General features: G+C 34.7%; 1 protein-coding gene across 1 annotated transcript in view; it reads right to left on the minus strand.

The window, feature by feature from the left end:
• The window catches only part of PCDH15 (protocadherin related 15), a 1080236-nt gene that overhangs the window by 222687 nt on the left and 837325 nt on the right, over window positions 1–20224 (minus strand). The window contains exons 19-20 of the mRNA XM_066242956.1: window positions 10653–10958; window positions 7689–7913 (exon numbers count right to left, since the gene is read on the minus strand). Coding sequence (XP_066099053.1) covers window positions 7689–7913; window positions 10653–10958 — 531 coding nt within the window. The remainder of the gene's footprint in view (window positions 1–7688; window positions 7914–10652; window positions 10959–20224) is intronic.

Here is a 20224-nt window from a genome sequence, read left to right on the forward strand (position 1 = left end):
AGGAGAAGGAGAGACAGAGAGAGAGAAGAGGGGGAGGAGCTGGAAGCATCAACTCCCATATGTGCCTTGACTAGTCAAGCCCAGGATTTCGAATCGGCGACCTCAGCATTTCCAGGTCGACGCTTTATCCACTGTGCCACCACAGGTCAGGCCGTATTCACATTCTTTAGACTTCCTGGTTAAAATATTAGAAAAATACACTAAGCATGGATATAACAGTGCGAAATAGAATAGAGGGAAACATTTACAGACTATAGTTCAAAACATGTATGTCTCCAGGTTAACTAATCCCAAGGGAAAAATTAACTTCAAGTTGTAAAAAATGATGATCACTCTATTAGATCATACTCCCAGTAGCTGGTTCGGTCAAAACATCTTTAATTCCATCTTCTCTTTCTAGAGGAAGGGAAGGAAATATGCTGTAAATCTAAAATGTCCAGAGTTGCTTATTTGTTTGAGTCCTGGACTTCCTCCTGGTCTCTCATACCATAGTTCATCTGACCCAATCAAAAGTAGGACTCTACCAGTACTGTCAACATGGAGCATCAGTGACAAACCGTCACCTGCCGGGTGTCCACGTTTTAGCAAATGATAACCTTGATACTGGACACTGAATTTCTATGTCGAAAAGCTTAGCAAAGCTTAGTTTGTATAATCTATAAGCATAGAAACATTTATTTTCTCCCTGAAGGAAGAAACTCCCTGAAAGATGAAAATGCTAGCTCCATCTTCCAAGACTCATTGTATTTCCCAATCACCTTGGCCCTCTCGGATAGTCTTTCATTTCCCATCCTCCCACATATTTCTGCCCACTCTTACACTTGCACCCACTAAGTCAGGCAAACAGAACCAGGCCGCATCCAGTCTCCTTCTTTCATAGAAGCATCTTCTTCACTCTTCCTACTCCTATGCGGTCATTCTGTCCAAAATTACATTCAGCAAGATGACTTGTTGTATTTCTGTGTTGGGCAAGTCCTTTACACAATTTTTAATGCTGCCAAGTATTGTGTATCCATTAAGATACTTCAACTTTTCTGACTTGTATTTCGCTTTTGGTTTACTATAGGAAATAGACCTTTTCTTTCTGTATATTTTGATATATATTAGAACTCCATGTGTAAGGTCAAGTTCTCATTGAATTTTATGTTTTATACTATCTAAAATTTTATTTTTATTTTCCAGAGGTTCATCCATATCATCTAATTTTCTACTATCACTGATTCAATTCTAGATAGTCAATAAATGTACAATGAAATAAGCCTTTTTAAAATCAATGTTTTATAAAAACATTGCAACAAAAACACATTATTTGTATGATCATAATTGGTTTTGTTTGGGGTCCTTAAAATGTGACACCAAGAAAGCTCTGTAGGTATCTGTCATGTAATTCTATTTTCCTTTTACTGGGATCAAATATTTTTCCTTCCAAATATTACTTTAATTTTCCCATTCTAACTCGAATTTTAAATTAATTTGATGGACTAGATACTAAGCACTTGATTTTTTTCTTTCTTCTTTACAAAAGAAATTATATTTCTGCCTATTCTCAAAGAGCAATCTTCAAGATGCTTTTCCTGCAGTGAACTGTTTTGTGTAGAAATATTTCTTAGCAAATACCATGCAATTATGTTATCAGCAAAGCAGCCTGTCAGTACTACAAGTAAGCAGACCGATAGCAAGAAATTTGCAAGCTTAAAAAAGGTCTACATATGAGGAGAAATGAAAACTCCATTCCATTTTTTCTTCAAAACAAACAAGTGTGATAGTATATAAAAGAGATTTAAAGTCCTCTTTGTGATAACCTCACCCTGAATGATCAAGAAAAAGGAAAGCAAATGTCAGTCTGCATTTGGAAAAACACTCTGCAAATATTTTTATGTTTATATCACTTGAAAAAGAAAACAAGTGGCATTGAAAATATCTAGAGGCCCTTGCCAGGTAGCTCAGTTGGTTAAAGTGTTGTCCTGATATGCCAAGGTTGTGAATTCAATCTGGGTTAGGGCATGGACAAGAATCAACCAATGAATGCATAAATAAGTGGAACAACAAACACATTGATCCTTCATGAGCTCTATCTATCTTTCTTTCTCTCCCCCTTTCTCTGTCTCAAATCAATAAATAACTTTTTTTTTTGAAAATTTAAAAAGAAAATATCTAGAATGAAATATTATTATTTTGTTTTAAATGCACAATAAATCACATATAACTTCGTGCAGGTCAAGAAGATTTGACCAATGAAATGGTATGAATTCTCTAATTAAGGTAAAGCAATTGAAATAAATTAGATCAACACTCTGGTTAGTTTTGAAAAAAGAAAATAAGCCCATCAATGAGCAATTCTTTCACATATGTGAATAAGAAGCCTTGAGTGATACCCTTTTATTACAATGAAGGGGTGTTCGGACAACAGGGAATGAATATTAAGAGATTTGAGCCAAGATAAAGAATGAGGCTATTGAGGCCTTGGCCAGTTGGTTCAGAGGTACAGCATCGGCCTGGTGTGTGGATGTTCTGGGTTCGACTCCTGGTCAGGGCACTCAGGAGAAGTGACCATCTGCTTCTCCACCCCTCACCCTCCTTCTTTTCTCTCTCTCTCCTCAGACTCTAAAAATGAGTAAATTAATTCTTAAAAAAAAAGAGTGAGGCTTATTTATTACAATCTTGCTTATTTACTTTATATGTGTGGAATCAATTTGACTCCACTGACTTCTTCTATCAAAAATGTACAAGCCCAGCATGGTATTGGCAGAAAAATAGACACTCAGAACAATGGAACAGAATAGAAATCCCAGAAATAAAGCCACATATATATGGTCAAATAATCTTTGATAAAGGGGCCAACAACACACAATGGAGAAAAGAAAGCCTCTTCAACAAATGGTGTTGGGAAAACTGGAAAGCCACATGCAAAAGAATGAAACTCGACTACAACCTGTCCCCGTGTACTAAAATTAATTCAAAATGGATCAAAGACCTAAATATAAGACCTGAAACAATAAAGTAGATAGAAGAAGACATAGGTACTAAACTCATGGACCTGGGTTTTAAAGAACATTTTATGAACTTGACTCCAATGGCAAGAGAAGTGAAGGCAAAGATAAATGAATGGGACTACATCAGAATAAAAAGTTTTTGCTCAACAAGAGAAACTGACATCAAAATAAACAGACAGCCAACTAAATGGGAAATGTTATTTTCAAACAACATCTCAGATAAGGGCCTAATATCCAAAATTTACAAAGTACTCATAAAACTCAACAACAAACAAACAATCCAATAAAAAAATGGGAAGAGGACATGAACAGACACTTCTCCCAGGGAGAAATACAAATGGCCAACAGATATATGAAAAGATGCTCAGCTTCATTAGTTATTAGAGAAATGCAAATCAAAACTACAATGAGATACCACCTCACCCCTGTTAGATTAGCTATTATCAACAATACGGGTAAACAGCAAATGTTGGAGAGGCTGCGGAGAAAAGGGAATTCTCATCCACTGTTGGTGGGACTGTAAAGTAGTACAAACAACCATTATGGAGGAAAGTATGGTGGTTCCTCAAAAAACTGAAAATAGAACTACCTTATGACCCAGCAATCCCTCTACTGGGTATATACCCCAAAACCTCAGAAACATTGATACATAAAGACACATATAGCCCCATATTCATTGCAGCATTGTTCACAGTGGCTAAGACATGGATACAACCAAGAAGCCCATCAATAGATGACTGGATAAAGAAGATGTGGCACATATACACTATGGAATACTACTCAGCCATAAGAAATGATGACATTGGATCATTTACAGCAAAATGGTGGGATCTTGATAACATTATATGGAGTGAAATAAGTAAATCAGAAAAAAACAAGAACTACATGATTCCATACATTAGTGGAACATAAAAACGAGACTAAGAGACATGGACAAGAGTGTGGTGGTTACCAGGGGTGGAGGGAGGGAGGATGCAGGAGGAAAGGAGGGAGAGGGTTAGGGGGAGGGGGAGGGGCACAAAGAAAACTAGATAGAGACTGATGGAGGACAGTCTGACTCTGGGCGACGGGTATGCAACATAATTTAATGACAAGATAACCTAGACATGTTTTCTTTGAATATATGTACCCTGATTTATTAATGTCATCCCATTAACATTAATAAAAATTTATTTAAAAAAAATGTACAAGCCAAAAGAGAAACAGATTCAAGTAGCTAAGTCAGAGTCTGTAAAGGTTTATAACTTTCTGCTATCAACCACATCTATCCCGAGAGAAGGCTACACTATTTGAGTATCCCTCTTTGGATCAGGGAAGACTAGAAGGAAGGTCATTAGAAGCAAGACTATAGGGAAGGTCATTACTAGCAAGCCTTTTGTTCCCCTATTATCCTAAGTAACTGTAAATAGGCCATTTTTTTTTAAAAGTGAGATTAGTGGAGATACAAAGACAGACTCTGACATGCACCTGACTGGGATCCACCTGGCGTTCTCCATCTGGAGCAGATGCTCTGCCCATCTGGGACCACTGGCAACCAAACAATTTTTAGCATCTGAGGCAGAGGCTCCCCAGAGCTATCCTTAGCATCCAGGGTGTCATGCAGAAATCACTCAAGCCATGGCTGCAAGAGGGGAAGAGAGAGAGGAAAGGGGAAGGGGGAGGGTTGGAGAAGCAGATAGTTGCTTCTTCTGTGTGCCCCTGACTGGGAATTGAACCCAGGACTTCCACACATGTGGTGGACGATCTACTGCTGAGCTAGCCAGACAGAATCAGCCATTTCTTTTTAAAAGTTTATAATGATCAATTCTACCAAATCATATGGGTAGATAAGAGAAGACGAAGGTAAGATGGTCTAAAGTTCTCACCTGCTCCAAAAGCCATTTTGCTACAGTTAATTTATGCAAAACTCAGCGTCTATTTAATCTTTTTGTAATCTCTTTACCTATCATGACATTATCACAACTGCCAATATTATCATGTCCCTAAAATGTTTTTATAAACAGATTTCTAAATTTCTAAGTATCATACCATAGTACTGTGGCAACATAGTATTTCCAAATACAAATTGAAGCCCCTCAGTCCCTTGATGATTTGTGTTGTCCCTTGATCCTTCTCCAAGTTACCAGAAAAATTTTAAATTATTTTTTCAGTCCTTGGCCAGTGTCTCAGTGGATAAAACCTCGGCTGGTATATGAAAGTACTAGGTTTGATTCTCAGGCAGGGCAGACAATAGAAGCGATTATCTGCTGCTTCTCACCCCCTCCTTCTCTCCCTTCTCTCCTTTTTCCCCTCCTGCAGCCAGTAGCTTGATTGATTTAAGTGTCAGCCCTGGGTGCTGAAGATAGCTCAGTTACTCCAAGTGCATCAGCTTCAGGCATCTAAAATAGCTCCATTGTTGAGTATTAGCCCCAGACTGGATTGCCAGATAGATCCTGGTCCTGCTACATCTGAGATTCTGTCTCACTATCTCCCTTCCTCCAACTTAATATATATATATTAAATTATATATACTCAGAAAAGCAGGTGACCTGAAAAGTAATTTTTATATTTCAAATTCTGATTCCCTAAGAGAACTTAATGCTGAATAAAATTTCAACTCCCTGAAATATATACATTTCCCACTATCTGAAATAGATAAATTTCTTAGGTTAGAGAAACACAAATCTCTGGACAGCCTCAAGTAAATTGGGAATGGAAGGGACCTGCGTTCCTCTTTCTATGGTAGTTTAGAGGAGACATCAGGACTCTAGGAAAAATGGCATCAGGTGGGTACCGACAGATAAATATCAGTCAATGCAAAAAAAAAAAAAAAAAAGGGCAGCGGAATAATCCTTGGGTCCCATTCTGATTGCAGAATTATCCTAAATCAAACAAAACAAAACACCCCCCCCACACACACACACACCAGACCCAAAGATCTTACAACCAAGTGTATTAAAGCTTTTTCTTACATGATAAACTGTTATATTAATTATATATCTTTAACAATCTTCCCTGTTCTCATATTGATATCTTATTGTCTAACAAACCAATAATATTTTGTTATTTAACAGTTAACTATCAATCAAAAGCTCAAGAAAAATAGTGATTTCTTATTCTATCATTTACATATTGCAGTGCCCTATAAAAATGAGCATTGCAGAAAAGTTATCTATGACCTTGTGTACTTTATAACCTTGTGTACGGAACTGTCTACTGAAAACACTTTTCAGGAACTGAAGTCATCCCCAGAACTTGACTTTCTCTTATTCCAGGAAGAAATGCATGTGTGATAATTTGCCCATAGGAAAGTTGATATTTGGGAAATGACAGAGACATATGAATGTTTAGTATGCAGCTCAGGTGACCTTTATGCATATTTGAGAACTAATAAAATCTTATGCATTATAAAGTACATTCCTACATATACAAGGGTCCTCGAGTTACAACACGGTTCTGTTCCTACGACAATGAGATAACCTGAATGTTGATGTAAGTTGAAACATACCCAACCTAAGTCACTTACCTATCCTAACACAATTGTAAAATCATAATCTAGAACATAAAAACACAATTAAGTCACAATAAAAGAATATGCATATTCTTCCGCCACACACAACCAAACTAGTTCGTCCGTGTAGTTCATAAGTATGATGCCAACAGTATAAGCTAAAATATTCATGCCTCAATTTTTTAAAGTTTTTATGGGAGTGAGCATCATAAACTCAAAATGTCATATATTGAGACTGTCATAACTCAAGGATCCCTTGACTATATATATATATATATATATATATATATATATATGTGTGTGTGTGTGTGTGTGTATGTGTGTGTGTGCATGTATATGTAATACTTGAGAATAAATCAATCATTTCATGTCTTCTTTTAAAGGTATACTTTAAAAATTATTGGAAACCCAAACAGTTGAAGATATCATGCTTTTTTAGGCAATATTTGGCACAGGGTATTACAATGAACGAGATAGCAAATCTAGAGATCAAGAAAGTCCCAAAGATTATATAAAACTTGAAATGGTTGAATCAGAAATTAATCCCAATTTTATCTCATCCCAAAGCTTATTTCATCTAGAATCTTGGGTTCTAAATTAAACTAAACTAAACTAAACTACTCAGCTCTGTAGGCTTAGAACATTTAATTAATCAGGGCCATTTTATTCTTAAATTATTTTTTAAATGAAGGATTTGGATAAAGTGTTCTCTGCTTCCGTGGAACTTGTGTTAACATGAAAGAGGGTAGAGGAAAAATAATTGGTCATGAAAGTAGACCTGACTTGGGGTGGTGAACACATAATACAGTGTACAAATAATGAGTTGTAGAATTGTGCATTTGAAACCTGAGTAATGTTGTGAACCGTGCCACCCCAATAAATTCAATAAAAGGGGAAAAAAATATAAAGTGTAGTCTGGAGAAATTATGATTTGATTAAAACCACAGAGCCAATGATAGATTCAGGCAACCACAGTGCTTGAGATACTTTTTAGTGTTTTCTTCAAATTTATCCCTTATAGCTAAACAATATAGTTACTTCTAAAGTTTTCATAAATATTTTACATTTAACAATCAATGTTCTGGGTCTGGTACCACTGTGTATTATAAATCGTTGAACCAAACGTTATAGTTTTAGTACAAAAAAACAGAAGCTGCGGACAGAGAGTACAAAGTCAGTAACCTTAAGTCACCTGTATTCCTTACCTTTACTATCACTGAGACAGTAGCAATACCAGGTGGCATTGTTCCATAAATATCAAAGGCCTCCACTAGAAAGGTGATACTTGCTTCCTGAGGTGGAAACGACTCATAGTCCAAACTCCTTAAAAGGGAGAGTTCTCCTGTAAATGGATGTAGTGCAAAGAGGTGCTTCACTTCTGGGCTTCTTATCCGGTAAGACACATTGGCTCCAAGGTCAACATCTGTGGCCTGTAATGAGTTACACACACATACAAAATAGTTATATCAGTGGCATTACCAAACTAGATGAATGAAAGGCTGTTAGAAGCTATGTGTCAGTGCTTAGGATAGCACACATTTAATGATGGTCAAAAGGTATGTTTCAGAGAAAAACACTTTTGTTACATACTTTAACAGAGAGAAGCAGGAGGATAGAGGGAGAAATAAAGACAGAGACACAAGATTTTGTCTTTGTTGATCTTATTACTAAATTTGTTTTACATAAAAGATCACTAATTAATAGAATTGTACCCAAGTAAACAGATAAATATTGTCATAATTATTTCCTGCTGACCGTAAAACCTTGAAAATATTTTAAATAAAAGTAAATTTATTGAGTGATTGCCATAAACACAATAGATTATTAGAGCACTATAAGAATACTAAAAAAAAATAATAATCTCACAAATACTTGATAATACACTTGTAGAGATCACTCCATTATACCTCACTTCATTTAATTAATATTCATCGAGTAGTTACTATGCATGAGGTACTATAGAAATACACAAAATAAATCAACACCCAAAGTTTCTGCCCTCCAGATTTCTATCTCAAAGAAATAAGATACAACTACCAAAATAAAAGGAAAAAAAGTGATATGTCCGTTACAGGTGTTTAGAATTGGTAGTGATATCTTTCAGCTGAAAAGATAGGTTTTTATGCAGGTTTTATAGGTTGACTACTTCCGTCAGTAGTACAGGCTGACAAAGGCCACTGGGATGAAGGAAAAGGAATGGAGCAAGAATGGCATTGGGAAGATGAGAGTTTGGTAGACTGTGCATGCAATTATGTAAAACCTCCTGTGTGAACTTCCAGTCTTTGCTCACTTTTAACATCACCATGAGAAAGATAATAGATTTTATTATTTTATTTTCCTGTCTAAAATCCTTCTTGCTTTCCATTCCAGTTTGGATCATCTCCAATTTCCTTAACGTAGTGTAAAGGTCCGACACTTTTTCCAGCCTTTTAGCTGCTAACTCTCCTCCCCTCCAGGGTTTTTAGCAGGCTCCTTTCACTACCTTGAATAGTCTTATTTCCTCTTTGCTTGAATGACTCTTACCCTTCAGTTCAACATTTAGTAAGCAATTTTCTCGAGAAAATTTTCTCTTTGATCTAAAGATTAGGTGAGGAGCTCCACCTGTGATCCGCTTGGCCCCTCTCATTGAGGACCTCTATTTTTTTTTTTTGTATTTTTCTGAAGCTGGAAACGGGGAGAGACAGTCAGACAGACTCCCGCATGCGCCCGACCGGGATCCACCCGGCACGCCCACCAGGGGGCCACGCTTTGCTCACTAGGGGGCGATGCTCTGCCCCTCTGGGGCATCGCTCTGTTGCGACTAGAGCCACTCTTGTGCCTGGGGCAGAGGCCAAGGAGCCATCCCCAGCGCCCGGGCCATCTTTGCTCCAGTGGAGCCTCGCTGCTGGAGGGGAGGAGAGAGACAGAGAGGAAGGAGAGGGGGTGGGGTGGAGAGGCAAATGGGCGCCTCTCCTGTGTGCTCTGGCCGGAATCGAACCCGTGACTTCTGCACGCCAGGCCGACGCTCTACCACTTAGCCAACCAGCCAGGGCCGAGGACCTCTATTTTAATTACCAATTTACTTATCTATTTGCTACACTGGACCAAAAACTCCATTAAGACATAAAGTCTTCATGTTTGAATCCCCAAAGTCCAACAGAGGAGTTGTCATACAACAAACATTGAAAATATGTTGAAAATATGCTTATTGAATGAATGAATAAATGAGGTGAATAGAAGAATAAATGAAGAAGTAATGGCCCTCTCTCTGACCAGCATATATCTCTTTTTTTAGATTTATTAAAGTTTATTGTCAAAACATTTAAGAAATTAATACAATCTCTTATAATTCAAGCTAACAAAATTCAAGTGACAAGACCAAATGTCATGGAAGGACTATAAATTTTTTTTCAAAATATACTTCATATACCGCCTGTGTCAGAATTAAAGTGGTAGTTGCTCAAAATGCAGATTTCTAAGGTAATATAACCTACTAAATCAGAATGCCCAGAGTTTCTGATAATAGCCCAATTAAAAAATTAAAAAGGGACTTGAATATGGATACACTGTGGAAAAGGAGATTCGACTTGTGCAAGAATGCCAGTTGTTTATTAAAAATAAACAAACAAAAATACAAAATAATAGGTATAGCAATATCTTATTTCTGTAAAATATAGGAAAGCTCTTTACATATGTATATATACATAAATGTACATATTCACATGTGTGAATACATGCATATTTATGTTTATATATATATTTGATACTTTTGTGAGCACAAAGATAAGTGTGACAAAATAAACATAAAAATTAATATTGAATATTTTAGAGGAAAAAGGTGAGAGATTATTAATTTTTATACACTATTTATTGCCCATTGTTACAATTTATACATATATAATCATTTTTTAATTAAAAATCTATTTATATATGTTATTTAATGTCTTAAAAATGCACTTTTTCTCTTCATAATTTTTGGTGTATCCCTAAAAGTAGAGTTGTTAGATAAAAAAATATGCAGTTTTTGAGAGATATTTATATTAAAAACTTATATTAAAATTTACTCATTGTTTATCTGCAGTTAAAATTTAACTGGATGTGCTAATTTTGATTTACTAAATCTGGCAACCCTATCCTGATAGCTAAGTTCATAATGTGGAATTCATGAAATCAATGCTTCTTTCACAAACCTCTACTTGAAGGAAGATGGTTCCAGCTGGCAGATTCTCTTCAACAACAACAGTGTATGTTGAATTGGTGAACACAGGGCTATTGTCATCAATATCCAAAACCCTGATGGCCAGAGTTAGAGTTGAGTGACGAGGGTGTACTGCTCCATCGGTTGCCACAACGACAAGTTCATAGTAGTCCCTGACTTCTCTGTTAAGCTTGACTGTAGTATAAATGCTCCCATTTGATGTGATGCGAAAAAGATTATTGAAATTACCCAAACTGTAGTACACTTGGCCATTTATTCCAGCATCAGGATCAGTTGCCTAAATGAAATGAAAAACAAAAAAATTCACATAGTACATTTTGTTAAGTTTTTTCACATTGCATCTTGTTATGTTTTTCTGTTAGAAGAGAATAGTTAATGAATCATGGCATATTTCTAAGTGAATATTCTTTTTCTCTAGGAAGAATATTAAAAAGGTAATGACAATGTAATACAAAAATCTAGAATATGAAAAGACATTTATGTAATTTAGTTTAATTAATATTCTTCATTCAAAGTGAATATAATTTATAATTGATATCAGTAGTAACAATATTATTACAGAAAACTTTTATTACAAAAATACTGATTTTTTTGGTATCACTCCTACAATAGACTTTGAACTCTAAAATAAGAAAATCATATTTATTTATAATAAATTTAACATAACCTACTAAGTGACAAGTTTCTATAGTTTTTTCAGTCAAGTACTTTATACATTCATTTATATATATGTATATATATTCAGAAACTTTATATAAATATATTTTACCTGATTTAATCCTCAAAATGTTCTTATGTACATTGGGTTTTGGAAAAGATTTTGTTTTAAATCTCACTTTCATGCATTCATTTATTCAAATATTCACTAATTTTACAAATATTTATTAATTAATATTATTTGTTAGGCAGTGTGCTAAAAATGGGAAATATTTATTTCTTTATATTTATTTGAAAAATTTTATTCATATAAAATCACTTCACATTAAATAATGTGGAAATTTTGAGTGAATATTCTTCTCATGAAATGTTACGAGAATTAATCTTACTAAAACAATTTTTATATAAATTATGACCTCTATCAAATACTGTGCCTTTTGTGTTAAATAGTTTTATATTATTTTGCTTCAGATAAAATAGAGAAAGTCTTAGAAGCCATAAAATGTTAGATAGTTATGTTATCAACTGTTGCTGAGAAAAGGAAAGACAATATGACACTTGGCTGCTACTAGAACACAATAATCATTTAATATCCACCACCACTCCCTGATCCCATAATTTTTGTGAGCAGTGTTTAAATAGTTCTATAATTCATTAAACAATACCAGGATCAAACCCTCTTATAATACTCTTCTTAGAACATTTTCCACAGAATATTTCCACGTTGTGTATTTTTTTTCCATGACATATCACTTCAAAATGACTACCTTATATTTATAGAACCAGTGGTGCCTACTCTCAACCATATTGGGGTTCTTGAAAGGGTCTATATATTATTATATATATTTATTATTTTATTAAATAATAAATGGTTAAGAAATGATAATCAGAAAAATGTATATTTTTAGCAGGGTTAGTAAAAGACTGTTGTTTAAAATAATTTAAATTAATTGAAAAGTGAGTAGAGCCCTGGCCTGATAGCTCATTGGTTAGAGCATTGTCCTAATGTACAAAAGTTGCCAGTTTGATCCCCAGTCAGGGCACATACAGAAAGAGATCAATGTTCTTATCCCTCTTTATCTCTCCCTTCATCTCTTGCTAAAATCAATAAATCAACATTAGCCCTGGCCAGTTGGCCAGTGGCATAGCATCAGCCTGGAGTGTGAAAGTCTCAAGTTTGATTTCCGGTCAGGGCACACAGGAGAAGCGTCCATCTGCTTCTCCCCCCTCCCCCCTCTTCTTTCTTTCTATCTCTCTCTTCCCCTCCCGCAGCCAAGGCTCCATTGGAGCAAAGATGGCCCAGGCACTGAGGATGGCTCCATGGCCTCCACCTCAGACACTAGAATGGCTCTAGTTGCAATGGAGCTATGCCCCAAATGGGCAGAGCATCGCCCCTTAGTGGGCATGCTGGGTGGATCCTAGTGGCACATGCAGGAATCTGTCTCTCTACCTTCCTGATTCTAACTTCAGAAAAATACAATAATAATAATAATAATAATAATAAATTTTAAAAAATAAATATATATTAAGAAAAAAGAAAAATATAGTGGAGAGATAATTAAATATTTGGTTGCAGTCATGACTTTGATAAAATAACTGCAGATGTGAGTTTTCCTCAAGCTACATTGAGGAATGCTAGTTAATGTTCTCATAATGCTACTATGTTTTTTAAGGGAAAAAAAGTGAGGGGAGGTGGAAAGAGAAAGGGAGGTTATGTTCAAATAAATAAAAATTTGAAATTAAGAATGAAGAAAATTTTAAATGTGTCATTACTTCAGAAATTTTCAAGTGCCATCAATATTTTAATGAGGCCCCAGCCAGTTAGCTCAGTCTTTTAAGAGTGTCGTTCCGAGACAGAAAGGTTTTAGGTTTAATTTCTGGTCAGGGCACACAGGGGAAACAACCAAAAAAATGCACAACTGAGTAGAACAAATGCTTTCCTTCTCCCTCCCCTCTCTCTACTTTCCTCTCTGTGTCTTTCTAAAAATCAATAAAAAGCCCTGGCTGGACAGCTTGGTTGGTTGGAGCATCCTCCCTGAGCACAGAGGTTGCCGGTTCAATTCCCTGATCAGGGCACATACAAGAACAACTCAATGTCCTTGTCTCTCTTTCTCCTGGGCTCTTTCTCAAAAATATATATCCATTTTAATGAGCAAGGTGGTTTTGAAGGGGAATAGCATATGCACCAGAATTAGAAATCCTACATATTAGAAATCACCTCAGTTCAACATGTTCATCAACTTATAGAAAGAAGTCCAAATTCAAACTCCTATGTATGATTTAATTTCAACCTTCATTTTCAGCATTTCATACCATTTATTCTTGTGTATAAATTCTCTGCTTAAGTCTAATCAGTTTTTTACTGTTCCCTAGGTCTCAGCCTACATTTTAAAAATTTTTTTCAGACCATTTTGTTCACCTCTGAAATTTAATCATTTATCTATTCTTTCAAATCCTTATCTCAATTTTACCTCTTCTAGGAAAATGTCTAGCATTTAGAGATCAGTTGATGAATCAGAATTGTACACTTGACAAACTCTTTCTTGTATGTATTACTTTTAGTTTACTATAAGTCTTTTTAGAATAGCAATAAGTCTCATAACTCCTTTTTTATTAAAATCTTCTAATACATGGCTATTTTTACTTTATATTGGAGTGATTTGTTGAGAGAAAATATCCAAACACATATTCCAAATGTGAACTGGAAATAAATATTTGATGGAGCATCCTCATCAATAAGGTTTCATAATTTTAAATAAGCTGAAATGTAATAACATGTTCCAAGTCAACTACACATACATACAACTACACACACACACATTGGTCCAACTTACCAAAAATTAATTCACTGAATGGCTAGCTTCCATAAATAAGACTGTATTTGATAGTCATGAAATAAAAACCGTATTTTTTTTTAAATGAAAGGCAAGGAGGCAGAAACAGATTCTGGCATGCATCCCAACTAGGATCCACCAACAAGTCTCCTATTAGGCGATACTTTGCAGATCTGGGACCACTTGAGGCTAGACCATGGAGCCATCCTCAGCACCCAGGGACAACTTTGTTTAAACAGTTTGAGCCATGGATGTGGGAGGGGAAGAGAGAGAGAGAGGACAGAAAGAAGGAGAAAGAGAGTGAGAGAAAGGGGAGGAGTGGATAAGCAGATGGTCGCTTCTCCTGTGTGCCCTGACTAGGGATTGAACCCAGGACTTCTACACACTAAGCCAATGATCTACCATGGAGCTAACCAGGCAGGGAAAAAACTGTAATATTTTGTTGGAAAACAATCTAAACATTTTATGGCAACTCAAACACACATCTAATAGACAGACATAAAACAGACATATTTCCTTCCTTTTCTATCTCTTAATTAAGGAGGGTCATGTTAAATCAAGTGACATGGGCTGGCTAAGCAAGCTAGTTTTACTTTTTTACTATTATAGATAAGTATATTTATGTTAGACTAGATAATCAAACATAAAGTCTCTTTTTATCAACAGTACTGTCAAGAAGTTTACATTAATGTTTAGTACCTAGCCAAGCAGCTCAGTGTGTGAAACCATTTTTTTTCCTAAAAATCAATTAAAATTTAATTAAGATTGTTAATAAGAAAAACCACACATCTTTTCTTTCCTTGTACTACATCAAAGCAATAAACAGTAATAGCTGCTAATTTATAATCATCTGGCCATGGTTAACACATAACATTACGGGAAATTGGCTGATACTTTATAGTCAAAACCTCACTGGACAAAACTGTGAATATTTGCTTTAAAAACTTCTAGAAAACCTTAATCATTAAAATCAAAGTTAGAGTATATTGAAGAGAATGAAATAATTACTTAAGAAAGAAATCAGATTATGGACAAGAGCATTTATTGAACAAGATTTAGTTAATATTTGCTGAGCACAATTTTTTTTAACTTTTCCTATTTTCAAAATTTTTTTTAAACTTTAAAAATTTATTTCAATTACAGTTTACATTCAGAGGCCCATTTTATAGCATATCATTAAAAAAGACACAGGGGAACATATTTCTTACACATTTTATTCATCGCTTTTCTCTCTCTCTTTGTTTTTTCAAGTGGTTTACTATGCACTCTTTCCCATCAATAGAAGTGGGAGCCCATTACTGAAATTCCTACACTGGGGGATACAAATTTAACAGAGATCTAAAAGTTGTCTGCATGCATGGGATATATAGGGATAGAGCCTCAAATCTGTACCTTTTCCATTGAGAAGTCTCTGAATAAATTACTTGTTCATTTTTCAAAGATACCAATTTAAAATGTTTTATGTTCATACATGTTCCAATTAATTATTCAGATAGAAAATTATTTCTGTTTACTCTCAAAACAATCAGGTACATCAAAGTACTCTGTGAATGAAATTATATAAATATATATAATTATATAAATATATATATATTGCTATTTGAAAAGGTGTAAACTACATTTAGCACCTAATTAGCCCAATAGAAAGCTGAGAAGGAGCTTAACTATTCTTTTTGCTTGTTCTTTACAGCAATTTGAGAAGCTGTTGCATTATTTTCTCACTTTGACATGGCAATCTTAAAAGTTACTGAACAAAAGGCTGGTAGGAGAAGTTGGACAATGGCATTGTTAATGACATTACTAATGAAAATACCTTTTTTCTTTATCTAACAGCTTCGAAAAGATATGAAATAGTTGTCTTTATTTCTTTAAAGAAGCTGAGCTATTTCAAGAGATGTGATTATAACTGTAAAAGAAGAGAAGCAATTTAATGACTCAAGGTTATGGTAAAATTTTCCTCTCCATATATAAATGTCTCATATTCATTATTGAATAATGACAAACAGATTTTTGGGCTAGATGGTAACAAGTGTACTTGAGTTCAAATCACTAAAATTATAACCAAACTGAATTCATTAAATTAGAACTCTCAAGTATTTAATCCTTAGGATATATATAAACCAGCTTGATATTAAAAGCCCAAATGTTTCCCTTGCTAACTCTACTGCCTTTAGTGAGTCAATCACTCTAAGCTTCTCTCTGTCATCTGTAAATGATGATATGATAATGAGTATTTATCTTACTATTCCAATGAAGATTAAACACACTTAGCAGCATTTGTGGTCATGATAAATAATCAAAAAAGGACATATTTATTGTTATTAAGGTTTTCAATATCTACTTAGAAACTGTTTTAAAAGGTCCATTCTGTCATAAACTCCTTTGACAATATTTTTGGTAGAACAAATTGGCCTATTTTTATTTGCTTATTCATATGTTTTATTTTCTTGACAATAATGTTTAACATGGCATAGTGAATCTATTAGGTTCTACTAACTTCGCTGTTGTTAAGATTTTCTGAGAATTTTGGTTTCTATATTTATTAAATAATTCATTTGTGAAAGATCATCAAACCTGTTCACACAGTGTTCTTAATGTAACAAATAAAAATATAAAGAAAATTTACTTGATAAGAGAATAAATAACAGAAAGATCACTTTACTTATCACAAGAAATAATTATGAAGATTTAAGTCCATAAGTACATAAATGTAGATAGTTTAAGATACATGATAGAAGAAAAGTAGATCTGATAATTTTATGGATATTGCATAGTGAGAAATGTTTGCTATGTCTGACCTAAAAAATTAGTTGTATTTTTAAAAAATCAAAAATGTATTCCATGTTAAAGTGGAAGAGATGATAGCTTCCAGTTACATTTAAAGTAATTTCATCAGGGATTAGGAAACAAATGTGAGTAATCATGATCCGATTACAAATTGCGAGAATCTTAAAATCATTATAGTGAGAGATGAAAGGGGTATAAGAATTATTTCACACTAATCATTTCCTTGTCACAGTTACAGCAAGCTATCCTTCCAAATCCAAAGAGATAAATTCTACTCATAGAAATCAGGAAATAGTATTTTTCCCACACACACACACACACACACACACACACACACACACACACACACTATATATATATATATATATATATATATGACAGCTGCCCATATTTTTCTCCAAATTGATGTCTTTTTTTTAGTGTGTTTAAATTCTTTCCACTCTAGGATAGAGCAAACCTCAAGTAAACTGTACTTAAGGGTTTAGATATTTCTGTGGGACATCTTCCCTGACTCCTGTAAGTCAAGATAGCTGCCCATCAACTGAGACGTCATCATTCTGTATTTATTCAGCTCTATAATATAATTGCCAAGGTAACCTGTTTGTGTCCTATACTATACTTCATACAATTTGAGGACAAGAAACCTACACTGTTCATATTTGACTTTAATGCCTATTCTCCATATGTGTACAATGAATATTTGCCAAATAAATGTTCAGTTAATGTCTTTATTTTATTAAGTAATAAGTGCCTTATTGAACAAACATTTTGTTGAATCTGCCAATAGTCAGAGCTACTACCCCTAGTTATATATCATAATAAATTACATTTTATCCTAACATTCAAGGCTCTATGTGATCTTATTCTAATCTATCATTATGTACTAATCTTCCACAACAAACTCTCTGACACACAAAGTCTATGCTTTATTCATAAGTTTATTTATTGCATCAGTCAGCTTTCATATAGCTCCACAATCTCAGTGGTTTACCTCATTGATGTTTATTTCTCATCCATTGTATATTCCCTGCAGTTCTATTCTGTATCATCTTTACTCCAGAAAGGAGGCTGAAGAAGCAGCCTCTATTGAAACAGGCTGTATGTACATGTAACTTAGAGCTGGGGGGAATATTACAAAGCCATAACTGTTTATACTTCTGCTTGAAAGTGGAACATATCACCAACATTCTTACTTTACTGGTCAAACCAAATCTAATATGACCAAGGCTGATGTTACAAAGTGGTAAGTAGCCTCTCACAGTGTGGGATGGCAAAAAAATTGGAAATAATACAGTCTGCCACTCTCATTGTCCTTAAAATGCACTGTTTTCTCCCTCTTACTAATAGTGTTTGGTTTTCAAATACTATCTAATTCTTCAAAACTATGTCTAATTTTACTCATCTTCCTTCTGGGAAACATCTTCTTTTCCTATAACCCTTGACTCTGCTTTCCCGAGGCACAAACCACTTTCTTCTGTTTTTTACATATGTTGTGCAATTAAATATTGGGCATAAAAGTTGTAGCTCCTCCACTTACTATATAATGGGAGGCACAAATAAGATGAAGAATCTGTGAATTACTTGGCAAAAGGAGGTACAATGTATGAGAAATGTGAAGTTCAGGAAAGGATGAAAATAAAAAAAAGATAATTTATAAAAAGAAACAACAAGAAAATGGAAATAAAGTATATTTCTAGAGTTGGGTGATATTTAATTCAAATGAACTGGAAATGTCAAATTACACAAGCCAGTTTAAGTCATTAAAACATAGCCTAGAGTTCTCTTGATGGTAGAATATAAATTAACTTCAGGTTATTAAACAGTAAGCCTGCGGTAGGGGCCAAGTAGCCCTGTACTAAATTTTTTGTTTATATATCCATTTGTTATGTAATGAGGAATAACAATCAGAGTATACGGCTTTGATGCTTCAGGAAAGAGTTGTCAGTATTGAATTCACACAACAGACAAAATTATGTTTTATGTTCATTAATGTAGCTCCTATGGTACTGGAGAGAGAAAGAAAAATCTGAGAGAACTCATTCAATCATTTTTGTAATTTCCCCTATTTCTTTCATTTGATAATCCTGTTCTGTGAGTTTGGTGTGTATTATACTATTTGTGTGATGATGGAAAGTCAGATACTGGAATTATACTTTGTTTTCTTACTTCTTACTTTTATTTCTCCAACATCTTCATTCTCATCTTTTTCTATATACAAACATGTATCAGGCCCTAAATCTACTGTATTTCCCCACATATAAGACACACCTTAATTTTGGGGCCTGAAATTTCAAAAAAAAATGTATTTCATAAAGTTATTGAACTTGTTTTATTCATCATAAAACTCATACAATTCATCACTGTCAAAACTCCCATTAATTAGCTTGTCCTCATCTCTGTTTGATGATGAATCACTGTCTTCATATTTTGCCTCATCCTCAATTTCTTGTCTATGGCATTTGAAATGCCACACTTCTTAAATGACTTATAATAATCTCAATCTTGATATTATCCCAGGATCATTTTACCCAGATACAAACTTCTCTTATAATTGGTTTCTTCACTCTTCCTGCTGGTGTCAAAGTGTCCCCAGAAGACTTCATTCACTGGTTCCATTCATCTCTCATGGCAGCTTTGAAGGGTTTGTTAATGCTAACATCAAGTGTTTGGAGGTGGTATGTCAAGCCTCCAGGTATGACAGCAAGTTCTGTTTTTTGCTCTGTAGCAATCTTTTTTGTGTTCTTTATTATGTGTGCCCTAAACTGATCAAGCACCAATAGGGTAGGTTTGCATTAGAGCCCACCTGGTCTCCTTCTCCAACCTTTCTCAAAACAGATCTTCATCCCATCCTGATCCATCCAAACTTTGTCATGAACATGGACAATCACTCCTTGAAGAATGTTTTCTTTTGGCATTGTTTTGAGTTTGAAAATCAGCATCGGAGGCTGCTTGGTTCCGTCAGCACAACAAGCTAGAACAACTGTATAATGGCTCTTCTCCTGTCCACTTGTCTTCAGCTACAGTTTTCATCCTTTTCTTATCAATGGTTTTGTTATTTGGGAGATCAAATTAAAGGGGGGCTTTGTCCATATTTTCAACTCAAACTGATGTGTTTTCTGATATTGAATGACAAAACGATGAAATTCAAGACCTTCTATTCATAGTTTTCAGGCATCTTTTGGGAAAGTCTGGGGTGTGTATGCATGCTCAGTGCATTCCGTTTCATGAACCCGAAGCACCAATTGTGTCCTCCTTTGAAATTAGT

Source organism: Saccopteryx bilineata, chromosome 9 (genome assembly GCF_036850765.1).
Source record: "Saccopteryx bilineata isolate mSacBil1 chromosome 9, mSacBil1_pri_phased_curated, whole genome shotgun sequence".
Lineage (NCBI taxonomy): Eukaryota > Metazoa > Chordata > Mammalia > Chiroptera > Emballonuridae > Saccopteryx > Saccopteryx bilineata.